The sequence below is a fragment of the Hemicordylus capensis genome, chromosome 2, assembly GCF_027244095.1.
Source record: "Hemicordylus capensis ecotype Gifberg chromosome 2, rHemCap1.1.pri, whole genome shotgun sequence".
Taxonomy (NCBI): domain Eukaryota; kingdom Metazoa; phylum Chordata; class Lepidosauria; order Squamata; family Cordylidae; genus Hemicordylus; species Hemicordylus capensis.
The window spans coordinates 414,859,372-414,874,653 of NC_069658.1; the positions used below are offsets into that span (position 1 = coordinate 414,859,372).

General features: G+C 47.8%; 1 protein-coding gene across 1 annotated transcript in view; it reads left to right on the top strand.

Moving 5' to 3' along the window:
* The first annotated feature begins 1,078 nt into the window (after nt 1-1,078).
* The window catches only part of MMP19 (matrix metallopeptidase 19), a 28,618-nt gene continuing 14,414 nt past the window's right edge, over nt 1,079-15,282 (top strand). The window contains exons 1-2 of the mRNA XM_053300230.1: nt 1,079-1,375; nt 10,424-10,512. Of these exons, the coding sequence (XP_053156205.1) occupies nt 1,283-1,375; nt 10,424-10,512 (182 nt within the window). The 5' untranslated portion in view covers nt 1,079-1,282. The remainder of the gene's footprint in view (nt 1,376-10,423; nt 10,513-15,282) is intronic.

A 15,282-nucleotide genomic window follows, 5' to 3' on the forward strand; every position in this document is an offset into this window, starting at 1 on the left:
TGTTTTGGGGCCATTTGGATGAACAGACAATCACACACACAATCCAAGGATGTGCCGGGAGGCATCGGGATCTTTGTGAAGCATTTCCTGATGAGCACACCACTGGAGCGCCCTCTCCTCCTTCATGTGTGCTGGGGCCAGTATTGTTTGAACCTTCCCATTTTGTTGTATTTGCATCTAGATGTCTGTACACTTGCACATTTGTGTGTGTGAATGACTGTGCTTGCATTCATTTTAAAAGTGAACCTTGGTGCTGGCCCCTCAAATGCATGGTACAGATAGGAAGTGTACTGCTGCACCCGTGTTCAACACAATGTGTGAATAACTGTACCTGTGTACACTGTACACTGGTTATATGAGTGTTGAACATAATGCGTGAATATTACTAGGAACAGCCACCTAATGGCACAGCGGGGAAATGACTTGACTAGCAAGCCAGAGGTTGCTGCTTCGAATCCCCGCTGGTCTGTTTCCCAGACTATGGGAAACACTTATATTGGGCAGAAGCAATATAGGAAGATGCTGAAAGGTATCATCTCATACTGCGCGGGAAGAGGCAAAGGTGAACCCCTCCTGTATTCTACCAGAAAAACCACATGGCTCTGTGGTCGCCAGGAGTCAATGCTGACTTGACAGCGCAATTTAATCTAATCTAATTACTAGGAACAAAACATAATATTTTGTTTCTAGTAATTGTACATCTGGGAGTATACTGAAAGGGATTTCTTCAGTTCAGCTGTAAAGATGGAAGTAGAACCTTTATAGCTTTATGTTTATAGCACAGAGACTCTCCTTCACTGCCAAGCATGTCTAGAGTTGCCAACTTTTTAAAAAACTGGCCCTTCTCCAGTGACTTTAACGGTCTCCAGATTGGCAGATACAGTATTGCTTTGAGATGTGTCATTCACTAATAAAAGTAGCCATTGCAATGGGTCCTCCACTTTTAAAGGAAGTGTATTCTGCCAAGGGTTAATGTTTTGGGGATGGGGGTGCTCAAGCATTGTGGTTGCAACATGTTTGAGTTGGAAGTGACTCACTCCTGCTGTTGGGAGATTTATAAACTTGGGAAAGTGGGAGGGAAGCCATGGCTGGATTTGAGGGAACAAGGAGGGCAGAGCAAAGTCTGAGCCACAGAGGCAGGAGGAGAAAGCGGTCCGGATCTGCTTTGATTGAATTCCAGAAAAACAGTTTCTGAAGCAGTGCTCAGTGGAGTTTCCAGGGTTTCCTGCAAAAAAGTGGCTCAGTTTTACTTTTGAGGACTGCATAGGAACTGGACACAAGGATGTCACGGCTAACACTGCTGTTCTACATTTTTGCTTTTGTCCTCTCTGTCAAAGTTGCTGCTCTGAACCCAGTGGAGGAGAAAGAAGCTCTGGTATGTAGGCCTGTGTGTGACCTCCTCTTCTTCTAAGAATCCAGTTTGAGATGCTGGGGTTGGTGTGTTTGCAATGATGGGGGTCATATGAGAGACAATCGGGACAGGATGTTCCTCAGCTCTACCCCTGCCCTTCCCCATCCCCAGCGTTTTCTGAGCTTGGATTTCTCCAAAGCTTCAGCCCTGACATTTATTTCCCCTGAATTTATTTCCCTTGCATGCCTCCTCCAACGTCTGCCTTTGAACCCAGAGCCCTTCCTTTATCCAAGTCCTGGCTAGACTTGTGGATCGTTCTCTGTTTTAAAGAAGACTTTCCCAGGATTTCCTCTGACCCCAGTGGGGACAGGAAGCCTGGGGGAAAGTTTCTCTGGAGGCCAAGGTAAACAGTGGTTGCCTGGGCTTTCTCATAGCATTAGGAACCGAGTTGAAGGTATGTGGGCGGACCATGATAAGATACAGATGAAAAGCAGGCAAGCTGGCTGGGAAAAGCACACTGCCGAGGAGCGGTGATAGGGTTTTCATCCTTTGGGCAAGGTTGTGATGTTGGGGGACAAGCAGAGTCTTCTCTGCTGTCTCAATGCTGACTTTCCCCTCACAGTTCCATTCTTGTTCCTTCAGCCTAACTTGCATTCTTTACTGTAATCACAAGCCTGGGCTTGCTTCAGTCTGATCATCATCCACTGCTCCTAGGTCAGGATCTGGCACATTCTCCTGTGTCATTAACCCTGTTCAGACATTAGGTTGTATGTGCATACAGATAACTGTACACACATGTGCATGTTTTGTGGGAATGACTGTACACCTTAATTTTAAAAGTGGATGTCCTTTCAAATGCAGGGTACAGTTGGAAAGTGTACTACTGTACATGCAGTTGAACACATGTGAATAACTGTACTTGTGTACACTGTACACAGATTGTACATGTGTTGAACGTAATGTGTGAATAGGACTATACAGTGCTTGTGCTGGTCATAGACTGTAATAAACTTTGAACTTTGGCTATACAGTGCAAGAGTTGGGCCATGTCTCTGGATGGCTGAAACATCCAGTTCCATGTGTTAGATTTGCTAGCAAGCCACTAAGCTCCACTGAGGTCTCTCCCAATCAAAGGCAAGCCAAGGAGTAAGATATATGTGGGAACAAGTGCTAGAAGAGACACTTGCTACTCCCTGGGCTAGTGCATAGCACTGCCTTGCTTGTGGAGGTCTTCTTTTTTCTTCTTCTGATCCTCTTCCTAGTGGCAAGCTGGTCTTCTGATACATTTACCACATGCAGAACTTGCAACCTTGTAAGGCACTGAGGAGGCTTACAGCGGTGCACAAAACAGCAGTTCAAATTTGCTCACAGTAAATGAGAGTCAAGCCACCCAAGTCAAACCACAAGCATTGCAGGTGGTTGTCTCAGACAGAAGAAAAAAGCCACAAGCCAGGTATTCTAATCAGCTTTCAACCCTAAGATGTGAAAATGGGCTACAGAACCCCTGAAAATGCGGGATAAACCAAACCAAAAAGTGAGGTCCAAAAAGGAGCATCAGATGTTCTATAAACTACCACATATCTCAATAATATTTGGCAAGCTATGGACCTCCATCTTATAGAGAGAGGTGGAGACTCTATTTTCAGCTATTCCAGTGGCGGTGGGGAATATTGATTGATTGATTTGATTTGATTTGATTTGATTTGATTTGATTTGTATACCACCCTTCCAAGATGGCTCAGGGCGGTTCACAATCAAAACACACCACTAAAACAGTAAAGAGCTAAAACAAATTTAAAAACAACATAACAATTAACAATTTTAAAACATTTTAAAACAACAATTAAACAATTACAGTGATTAAAAACCCTGAAATCAGGTTTTGAATTTTAAAATAAACCAGAAATTAAACCCCCCACAATTTAGGAAGCTTAGAAAGCTTGGGTGAAAAGAAGGGTTTTCAGGTGTTTTTTGAAAATTGCCAGAGATGGGGAGGATCGCATCCCAACAGGGAGCGCATTCCACAATCTCGGGACAACAACCGAGAAGGCCCGTCTCTGTGTCGCCACCAAACGAGTTGGCGGTAACTGGAGACGGACCTCCTCAGCTGACCTCAATGGGCGGTGGGGCTCATAACGAACAAGACGCTCTCTTAGGCACCCAGGGCCTAAGCCATTTAGGGCTTTGTAAGTTATAACTAGCACTTTGTATTTTGTCCGGAAACCTATTGGCAGCCAGTGTAACTCCATCAGTAAAGGAGTAACATGGTCTGTCTGAGATGACCCAGAGACCAACCTGGCTGCCGCATTCTGAACCAACTGAAGTTTCCGGACTACGTACAAAGGGAGCCCCACATACAGCACATTACAAAAGTCAAGTCTGGAGGTTACCAGCAGATGTACCACAGTTTTGAGGTCATTGATCTTTAGAAACAGACGTAGCTGGTGTATCAGCTGGAGCTGATAGAAAGCACCCCTGGCCACCGCCTCAACCTGAGAAACCAGGGAGAGGTCTGAATCCAGAAGTACTCCCAGACTGCAAACCTGTTTGGGGAAGTGTGACCCCCATCTAGAACAGGCAGATCAAAATTGTCTCTAGAGTTCTGACCCCGCACAATAAGTACCTCCATCTTATCTGGATTCAGCTTCAGTTTATTCTCCCTCATCCAGCCCATTACTGCTTCCAGACAGGCATTTAGGGAGGATATGCCAGCTCCTGAAGAAGTTGACATGGAGAAGTAGATCTGCGTGTCATCAGCATACTGGTAACATACAGCTCCAAATCCCCTGATGATCTCTCCCAGCAGTTTCATGTAAATGTTAAAAAACATTGGAGAAAGTACGGAGCCTTGAGGGACATCATACTTAAGCTCAGATTTTGAAGAGCAACAGTCTCCATTCGACACCATCTGAAATCTGTCCAAGAGGTAGGAGCAGAACCACTGTAAAACAGTGCCTCCCACCCCCAACACCATCAGATGTTCCAGAAAGATACTATGGTCGATAGTATCGAAAGCCTCCAAGAGATCCAAAAGGACCAACAGAGTCACACTTCCTCTGTCAATTCCCAATTGGAGATCATCCATCAGGCCGACCAAGGCAGTTTCCACCCCATAGCCTGCCAGAAAACCAGTTTGAAATGGATCTAGATAATCAGTTTCCTCCAAGACCGCCTGGAGCTGAGAGGCCACCACCTTCTCAATTACCTTGCCCAGCCATGGGAGGTTGGAAACAGGCCTATATAAGCTGCCGAGAGATCCAAAAGGACCAACAGAGTCACACTTCCTCTGTCAATGCCCAATTGGAGATCATCCATCAAGCCAACCAAGGCAGTCTCCACCCCGTAGCCTGCCCGAAAACCAGTTTGGAAGGTGGAGGTTGGAAACAGGCCTATAATTGCTCAACTCTGAGGGATCTGATGCAGGCTTCTTTAGAAGAGGTCTAATGATTGCCTCCTTAAGACAAGGAGGCATCCTGCCCTCCCTCAGAGAAGCATTTATGATATCCACCAGGCTGTTTACAACAACCTCCCGGCTAGATCGAACAAGCCATGTTGGACAAGGGTCAAGAGAACAAGTGGTAGGCCTCACCGCTCCAAGCAGCTTGTCCACATCCTCAGGAGTCACAAACTGAAACTGATCCAGTCAAATCACATAAGAGGAATCGTTTGGCACCTCCAGCTCAGACATCAAATTAATTGTTGAGTCTCCACCTAGGTCGGCCCAAATCCGAGAGATTTTATCTGCGAAAAATTCTTTAAACACATCGCAGTGGGTAACTGATAACTCCAAATTCTGGTTCAAGGGAGGCAGGGCAGATACTAATCCCCTCACAACCCTGAACAACTCTGCTGGATGTGAATTCGCAGAGGCATTAAGGGCAGAAAAGAACTGCCTCTTTGCCACATGTATTGCCTGAGCATAGATCTTTAGATGTGCTCTATGTCGCAATCTGTCAGATTCGAGTTGAGTCTTCCTCCACCTGCGCTCCAGTCACCTAGCTTGCCACTTCAGCCCCCGTAGATCTTCTATATACCAAGGGGCCAATTTTGAAGCAGGTCGGAGGGGATGCTTGAGAGCAATCGTGTCTACTACCCTGGTGAGCAAGCTGCTCCAATTCTCAACCAGGGCATCAACAGGATCACCAGCAAAGCCAACATTAAATCCCTCCAAGGCTTTTTGGAATCTTAATGGATCCAATAACCTCTTCGGGCGGACCATTCTAATGGGCCCCTCGCCCCTGCGGAGGTGGGAAGTGGTTGTAAGTCCAACCTTAACCAGATGGTGGTCCGTCCATGACAATGGGGAAATCACAGGAGTCCCCACCCAAGGAACACCACCCTGATCAGAGAAAAAGACCAAATCAAGTGTGTGACCTGCAGTGTGTGTCGGTCCAGAGACCACTTGGGATAGGCCCATAGTTGTCATGGCTGCTATCCTAGGTTGCCAGAACCTAAGGGGTATACTCGTGGGTCAAATGGGCCATAACCCAAAGTTTGGCTTTAAAAAAGCCAAACCTGCCAACCGACAGATTGGTCCCAAAATGAACATTGAAGTCCCCCAGCACCAAGAGTCTGGGAGACTCCAATGCAAGTTCCGCGACCAAGTCCGTGAGCTCAGTAAGGGATTCAGCTGGGCAGCGGGGCGATCGGTACACCAACAAAAGTCCCAATCTATCCCTGGTCCCCAAACTCAAGTACACACATTCAATATGGTCCGCTACCCTGACAGGGACCCTGGTAAGGGAGATGTTATCCTTATAGACCACAGCCACCCCACCTCCCCGTCCACGTCCCCTCACCTGCTCCTCTACAGAATATCCTGGAGGGACCAAACTGGACCACTAGCCTCTCCCAACCAAGTCTCGGTAATACATACCAGGTCGGCCCCTTCATCCATGATCAAACCATGGATGAGTTCAGATTTATTTTGGACCAACCTGGCATTATAGAGGAGCAGGGAAAAGCTGTGTGGGTTGTTGGCAGTGCTCCTCGAGGTCAAAGAGCTGGCAGGACAGCCGGAAGGGGAGACCGCTATTAAATTTCTGACTACCCTTCCCCTGGAACGGCCCACTGACCTGCCAACATTACTTCTTCTATTCCCCACCACCACCTGGATGGCTGCCCCATAGAAGAAGTAACGTTGACAGGTCAGCAGGCTGTTGTAGGGGAAGGGAGATCAGAAACTTAATTGCTGTTTCCCCTTCTGGCTGTCCTGCCAGCTCTTTGACCTTGGAAAGCAATGCCAACCACCCACAGAGCCTTGTCTTGCTCCTTTGTAATGCCAGGTTGCCCCAAAATACACCTGAAATCATCCATGATCTGTTTCTGGATGAAAGGGCCGATCTGCTATGTATTACAGAGACATGGTTGGGGGAAGCTGGTGGCCTGGTCTGGTCTGGTCCCAGGTTCTCCCTCCAGGGTACTCTATTGAGGAGCAGGGGAGGGGACGTGGGCGGGGAGGTGGAGTGGCTGTGGTCTATAAGAACAATATCTCCCTTGCCAGGATCCCTGTGGAAGTGTCTGACCATATTGAGTGTGTGTACCTAAGTTTGGGGACCAGGGATAGACTGGGACTTCTGTTGGTATACTGATTGCCCCGCTGCCCAATGGAGTCCCTAACTGAGCTGACGGACTTGGTCTCGGGCTTGGAGTCTCCCAGGCTTGTGGTGCTTGGGAACTTCAATGTCCACTTTGGGACCAATTTGTCTGGGGCAGCTCGGGAGTTCATAGCGGGCATGGCAACTATGGGCCTATCCCAAGTGGTCTCGGCACCGATGCATATTGCTGGTCACACGCTTGATCTGGTCTTTCACTCTGAACAGGGTGGTGTTCTGTGAGTGGGGACTCCAGTTATTTCCCCATTGTCATGGACGGACCACCATCTGGTTAAGGTAGGACTCACGACCACACCCCACTTCCGCAGGGGCGGAGGGCCCACTAGGATGGTCCACCCAAGAAGGTTACTGGATCCTATAGGATTCCAAAAAGCCTTGGAGTGTTGGCTCTGCTAGTGATTCTGTCGACACTCTGGTGGAGAATTGGAATAATCAACTCACCAGGGCAATGGATATGATCGCTCCTATGCGTCCTCTCCGACCCGCTTTGAAATTGGCCCCTTGGTATACAGAAGAACTACAGGGGTTGAAGTGGCAAGGTGAACGACTAGAGCGCAAGTGGAGGAAGACTCGACTCGAATCCGACAGATTATTACATAGAGAGCATTTGAAGATCTATGCCCAGGTGATACGTGCACCAAAGAAGCGATTCTTTTCCTCCCGTATTGCGTCTGCAAATTCATATCTGGCGGAGTTATTCAGGGTTGTGAAGGGGCTAATGTGCGCCCCTTCCCCATTGTATAAGAATTTGGAACCAACAATTACTTGCTGTGACCTTTTAAATGATTTTTTGTGTGGACTAAATCGCTCGTATTCGGGCCAACTTAGATTCAAACTCCACAATTGTTACAGAGTCTGATGCCGAGGTGTCCAGCAGCTCCCCTTATGTGATGACCCTGGATCAGTTTAAGTTCGTGACCCCTGAGGATGTGGACAAGTTGCTTGGAATGGTGCGGCCTACCACCTGCCCTCTTGATCCTTGCCCGTCATGGCTTATAAAATCTAGCAAGTAGAGGGCCTGGCAGAGGGCCTGTTGTAGAGGGCCTGGTAGAGATCATAAATGCTTCTCTGAGGGAGGGCAGGATGCCTCTTTGTCTTAAAGAGGCAATCATTAGACCACTTCTGAAGAAGCCTGCCTTGGATCTCTCAGAGTTAAGCAATTACAGGCCTGTCTCCAATCTTCGATGGCTGGGCAAAGTGAGTGAGAAGGTGGTGGCCTCCCAACTCCAGGTGGTCTTGGAGGAAACTGGTCATCTAGATCCATTTCAAATGGGCTTTCGGGTGGGCTATGGGGTGAAGACTGCCTTGGTCGGCCTGATGGATGATCTTCAATTGGGAATTGACAGAGGGAGTGTGACTCTGTTGGCCAGTTTAGATCTCTCGGCGGCTTTCTATACTATTGACCATAGTATCCTTCTGGAACGTCTGAGCGGACTGGGGGTGGGAGGCACTGATTTGCAGTGGTGTTATCAGTATGCTGATGACACCCAAATCTATTTCTCCATGTCAACATCATCAAGAGAAGGCATAACCTCCCTAAACACCTGCCTGGAGGCGGTAATGGGCTGGATGAGGGAAAACAAACAGATGCTGACTCCAGATAAGAGGGAGGTACTTATTGTGCGGGGTCAGAACTCAGGATATTATTTTGATCTGCCTGTTCTGGATCTGGTCACACTCCCCTGGAAGGAACAGGTTCGCAGTCTGGGGGTGCTTCTGGATCTGAACATCTCTCTGGTATCCCAGGTTGAGGCGGTGGCCAGAGTTGCTTTTTATCGGCTTCGGCTGATATGCCAGCTGCATCCGTTTCCTGAGATGAACGACCTCAAAACATTAGTACATATGTTGGTAACCTCTAGGCTGGATTACTATAATGTGCTCTATGTGGGGCTGCCTTTGTATGTAGTCTGGAAACTGCAGTTGGTTCAGAATGCAGCAGCAAGGTTCGTCTCTGGATCATCTAGGAGAGACCTTATTACTCCTGAGCTGAAAGACCTACACTGGCTGCCGATACGTTTCCCGGCAAAATACAAGGTGCTGGTTATTACCTATAAAGCTCTAATCAGCTTAAGCCCTGGGTATTTACGAGAATTTCTTCTTTGCCGTGAGCCCTACTGCCTGAAGATCATCTGGACAGGTTCGTCTGCCGGTGCCGCCAATATGCCTGGTGGCTACTCGGGAATGGGCCTTCTCCGTTGCAGCCCCTGAACTTTGGAATGTGCTCCCTGTTGAGATAAGAGCCTCCCCATCTCTGGCAACTTTTAAAAAGGCACTGAAGACGCATTTATTCATCCTGGCTTTTAATTAGATCTATGGTTCTAAAAAAGAAAAGAAAATGCTTTTTTCCCTTTATTTCTTTTTAAATACTGGGTTTTAAATGCTTTAATTTTTTTAATGTTTTAAATGATTTTAGTTGTTAAGTGATTTGATGTTTTAAATTTTAATTGTAAACCATCCAGAGATGCAAGTTTTGGGTTGTGTAGAAATGTAATAAATAAATAAATATAAGAACTAAAATTCATAGGAATTAGTGGCTGTTTCATAAACATGAGGTGGAACAAGAAGTTTCAGGAAGAAAGTCTGTAGAGATGTTGGGATAGTTTGAGGAACCTCAAAGTGTGTGAAGCTTGGTGAAAAAGTGAAAGTATCCTTTTGCAGTATGAGAGGAGTAACCTTAAGTGACTGGTTGTATTGCAAAGACAGAAATGAGGACCCAGGACTGACTCTGTTGACCTCTGAAAAGGATGTCTATACTTCAACCATATGTTGTGGTAGCTCCTGTGTTTCCAGTCTGCTTCCCTGTTGGATCTGAGTGGGAAATCTGTTTGGTGGACATTGCTGTTGGGTGTAACAAGCACTTATTAGATCCAGCTATGGACCAGTCCAGAAGAATAAGAACTCTTTGTGAAAACGAATGATGCAAATGTAATAATGGACTTTAAGCTCCAGCCAAAGAAGAAGGGTTGTTGGCAAAGATGTCTGTGGCACGTTTCTTTTTGCTGAGTGAACAAGATGATGAGAAGAATTGCTCAACTCTATGGCAAGAGAATGACGAATCTCTGGAACTCAAGAACTGTGGCTTTTATACATAGGTGCTGGGAGGGGAATGAGAGTGAACAAGAAAAAAATTTAGACTTGAAGAGGAAGATTCCTTATTTCTACATTTGGCTAGTAAAAGGAGCAATAGATACAAAGTCCTCTGCTTGGTGCCATCACTATCTATTGCCCTCCCTCTTAGGTTTTGATATAAAGGAAAGAATTGGCATTTCAAAAGATGCAAAGTATTATGGGAAAAGCCAGGATGCTGTGGCCAGTTCACCCAGCTCTCATTGACAGAGATGGATTTCCACAAGGGCATTGATATTTGTCTGTTGCCTAGATCTTTGAGACTTTACCAGAGTTGTAGCTCTGGGTGTGTGCTGAGCACAGTGTTTAATCATATATCTTACTATTCCAGGAGTATCTGCTGCAGTTTGGATACTTACAGAAGCCACTAGAAGAGCCCACAGATGGTTTCACAGAAGAGGAGATTATCGATGCCACAAGGTGAATTATTCATTGTATTTATTTCCTGCCCTATCTCCAAATTCGGCCATTCTGAAATGTATATAATCTGCCAGTTTTCCACCACTACTGATGGGCAAGAAGTGCCCATATGCACTTATTGCCCATCAGTAGTGATGGAAAACTGGCAGACTATATACATTTCAGAATTATCTTATTGGATCAGACCAATTATCAAAGTCAAGGCTTAACTAAAGAAAACAGCAGGTTCTGTGCCAGGGTAACTTACAGTTTGCAACATGAGTAAATTGTTAGCAAACTAAGTTAGTTTACATATGTACTTGTTTTGCAAAACGGATTCTGCTTCAGGGAGGAACAAGAGCTACGAAGCAAACAGAAGCTCCACCTCCTAGCCAATGGAAGTTCAGTCAAACCCTCTCCAAGCTCCTGAGATTTCACCAGGCAAACCCATATGTTTTCAAGTATTCATCCATTGCATCCATAAGGGCTAGAACCTTATTTTTTTGTTTGTTTGAAAATGAGAGATTCTTGGCTGAAGTCTGCACCAAATTCTGCTCTTGTGTGGTACAACTGCAGCAGCACAGGATGCATACATCCCTACAAAGGGGTACACGTACAGAGAGGCAACTGGCTGTACAGAGAGGCCACTGGCAACCTGGGGGTTCAGTCCGGCCCCCTGCATAGCTCCCAGTCTCCCTTATTATGCATCTCAGCTGCTGCTGTGTGACAAAGACTCTGTGGACAGCAACATTCTTATGCACCTTCACTCCTCATTCTTATTTGCTAGCATCTTGGCCTATGCAAAGAGTGAGCAGTTGAAGAGTCTAAAGAGAGAATGCTGCTGCCAGAGCTCCTATTACTAAAGAGGAAGAGGACAGAAAGAATCCTTTGCCTTGTGGGCTTAACTAAATATTACACATAAATGCATATAATAAAATCCAGATGGTCAGGGTGTGTGTTATTTCTTTTAAAGAAACAAAGTGGCTTCAGGATGGGGCAATTTGTAGTGGAGAAGAAATGGCAGGAGGTAGCGGGAGAGACATAACTACTATTACTACTACTACTACTACTACAATAATATTTATATACCGCTCTTCAACCAGAGTTCTCAAAGCGGTTTACATAGCTATAAATAAGATGGCTCTCTGTCCCCAAAGGGCTCACAATCTAAAAAGAAACGTAAGGTCGACACCAGCAACAGCCACTGGAGGGATGCTGTGCTGGGGTTGGATAGGTTGCTCTTCCAGTTGCTATCCCCCTGCTAAATAAAGAGAATTGCCATTTTAAAAGGGTGCCTTTTTGCTCAGTTAGCAGGGGTAGGAGTCCTCCCTGCTACTTCTCCACTACAGTTTGCCCTCCTTCAAGTTAATTCCACACACCCCACCCTCTGGGTTTCCAAACATGTGCTTTCCCTCAAAGTCACACATTTGGAGCCCTGCAGTGGGGAAAAGGTGGCTGGGACAGGCAATTTGGAACGGAGAAGTAGCTGGAGGGGAAAGAGTTAAGCTCTCCGCCCAGACATTTCTTTACTGCAGATGAATCCCCCGCAACATTGTTTCTCCAACAAAACAAAACAAAACCCAGCAGCCCCATAAACCTGGTAACTGGGAATTGATTACATGCACATTCAGTTAGGCCTGGGGTGGAGCTGTAATGGAGCGCACTGGTCCAAAGAACCTGCGTGCCCCTTGCCTCCAGGGCCGCCTGGCACCCTTTTAGGGCTGCTGGCTCGCTTTGGCTTGCCTCCTCTCCCCTTCCCTACTCTTCCCTCCTTTGCCTGTGGGCGAGGGTGGGGAATTTGAGGTTGCAAACCTAGGTGCTGCCAGTATCTTGAACTCAGTGCAGGAGGAGGTTTCAGACCTGGCACCCAGCGGGGAGGTTGCACCGCCCCCTGCTGCTCAGTTGCTCTCCATGCATGCATAGATATCAACAGGTGTGTGTGTGTGTGTGTGTGTGTGTGTGTGTGTGTGTGTGTTGCAGCCTGCCCGCTGGATGCCGGGTTGGGAGCCCCCTCCCACACTGAGTTCAAGATGCGATTTTGCCGCTTAAGTGAAATTTCCCATCCTCCCCAACCCCGCAGGAGCATCTCCAAAGGGAGGGAGCACCCTTGCCACCAGGGTAGGGAGTGTGATGCCGCTGGCAGGTGGGGGCAGGGGCTGTTGTGGCCACCAGTGCTGAGCTTGGCCCGGTGTTGCATGCCCAGAAGGCAAAGCTCAGGCCAGTGTCTGACCCTGCCATATTGAGGGACCAATCAGTGCCTGAACTGTGAGTGAATAGTATGAGAAACTGATTGAAATATTTTGATTCTTGCTCAAGGCTTTAGACCTTAAGAACATAGGAAGCTGCCATATACTGAGTCAGACCATTGGTCTATCTAGCTCAGTATTGTCTTCACAGACTGGCAGCGGCTTCTCCAAGGTTGCAGGCAGGAATCTCTCTCAGCCCTATCTTGGAGAAGCCAGGGAGGGAACTTGAAACCTTCTGCTCTTCCCAGAGCAGCTTCATCCCCTGAGGGGAATATCTCACAGTGCTCACACTTCAAGTCTTCCATTTAGATGCAACCAGGACAGACCCTGCTTAGCTAAGGGGACAAGTCATGCTTGCTGCCACAAGACCAGCTCTCCTCTGTGTAACAGAGAGGGCGACAGATATGCAGATGTTGTTGGAAGCTTAACAGTGGAGACTACAGGTTCGATGTAACCTGAGCCCCTTTGTGTCTGAGCTGATTTGATGAGGCTGCATTTTCCTCCATCACAGAGAGAAAGCAATGATGCCTACTTTAAACTTCGCTGCCTCTTAAATGGTCTGGGGTGGGTGGAAACATGAGGTGATGAAGGCAGTCACACAGGCAAGTTCATTATCAAAATCAGGAAAGGTCTGGATGAGATTCAGCAGGTTTGGGTTAAGCGTTCTGCTGTTTTGGCTATTCCATCTTGCGGAACTCCAGCTGGCTGCCAAACTGAAAAAAAGGAATAATGAAGGGAGGCGTCTCTGGCCTCCTCCTCTGGGATGTGATTGGTGGGAGAAAAAACCCGGAGCAATCTGTGGGAACGCACACAGAGAAAGATCCTCAGCAGGAAGGTGGAGAGGAGCTGAGGAAAGCGAACAGCCCATTTAATGCAGTGAATTAAACAGCTCCGCATCTGCTGGGAAGCAGATTCGCCCTTCCACTAGCCCACACAGAACCCTTGATAGAGGGAGTCTGTCTTGGCTCCCCGGAAAGGGTATTCCAGAGCTGCAGTGTGCGTGACTACCCAGAAGGAAGGCTCGGGCGCAAGGGCCCAGCCATGGGAGTTGCAGTGTGCAGGGGAGATGGGCTAGGGATCCTGCCCGGGACCCCTGGATGTTGTTGGACCACAACTCCCATCACCACTACCACCATCTCAAGGGCCTATTGTGGCTGGGGGTGATGGGAGTTGTGTCCACCACCATTCAGGGATCCTCAGTTGGGGGCCTGCGCTGGCTGGAGCAGAGTGCAGGCTCCGTATCCTGCAGGCGGTCATCCTTAAGATGCAGGTCTACTCGGGAGGAAGGACCCCTGCAGTTGCACTCTGGTGCTGAAAGGCGGCCTCCTCTCTCCTCCTCCTCAGCTCAGCCTGCGCAGCAGCATTGCTTCCACCTTTGTGAACTGTTTGAAGAGCAATTCAGGTGGTCCTCCCACCCCCCACCCACCCCACACGGCCTTCTGCCTATGTCTGCAGCAGTGTTCCCTCCAAGAGGGGATCCCAGAGAGGGGGCTGACTGACTCCAATTCCCAGCATCCCCAGCTGTGACATCCTTTGGCTGGGGATGCTGGGAGTTGTAGTCAGTCAGCCCGCTCCCCTGGAATCCCATGGGGCGGGGGAAGGAAGGGAGCCCAGCTGCTTCTTTCCAGGCCAGCCCTTTTGAAGCCCTCTCACCACCAGGGGGCGAGCTAGCCAACCAGGAACAGGCGGGGTGGCAGGCCGAGCCCACCATCCTCCCTTCTTTGCCTCCCTCCCGGGGAAGAGCCTCCTTTCCCACCCTGATGGAAGTGGGAAAGGAAGAGTGTGTATGGCCTTGTTATGTCCATGCATCTCTTCTTTGCCAAATGTAATCATGATAGCTGCTTCTGTATATGTCAAAAATGATGATGGAAGGCTTTAGGAATAACACACATAGATAATGACACCTACATACTTTAGGGGTGTTCTGCAAGCACATGGACACAGGGGCAGAGCCACCATTGGGCGAACGGGTTCAAAGAGCCCGGGCCGCTGCTCCGACATAACCCCCGTGTCTGATTGTCAGATGCAGGGGGTGCTGGTTTAGCTGCACAGCCCTGTTTGGGAATTGGGCGGCCCTTTAAGATAGAGAAGAGCTGCTTCTGTCCACGCTGCAAATGCAGTGCCGGCCTAGCCATGCAGCCCCATTCGGGAGCCAGACCACGCCCCCATGTCTGACGTCAGACGTGGGGGTTGGGGTGAGCGGGGCTGCTGCTCCGCCACTGCGTAGAAATTAAGGCTGATTTCCTTGTACAGGTGAAACTCGGAAAATTAGAATATCGTGCAAAAGTCCATTAATTTCAGCAATGCAAATTAAAAGGTGAAACTGATATATGAGACAGACGTATTACATGCAAAGCGAGATAAGTCAAGCCTTAATTTGTTATAATTGTGATGATCATGGCGTACAGCTCATGAAAACCCCAAATCCACAATCCCAGAAAATTAGAATATTACATGGAACCAAGACAAGGATTGTAGAATAGAACAATATCGGACCTCTGAAAAGTATACAGTGTACTGTGCTTGATTGGCCAGCAAACTCGCC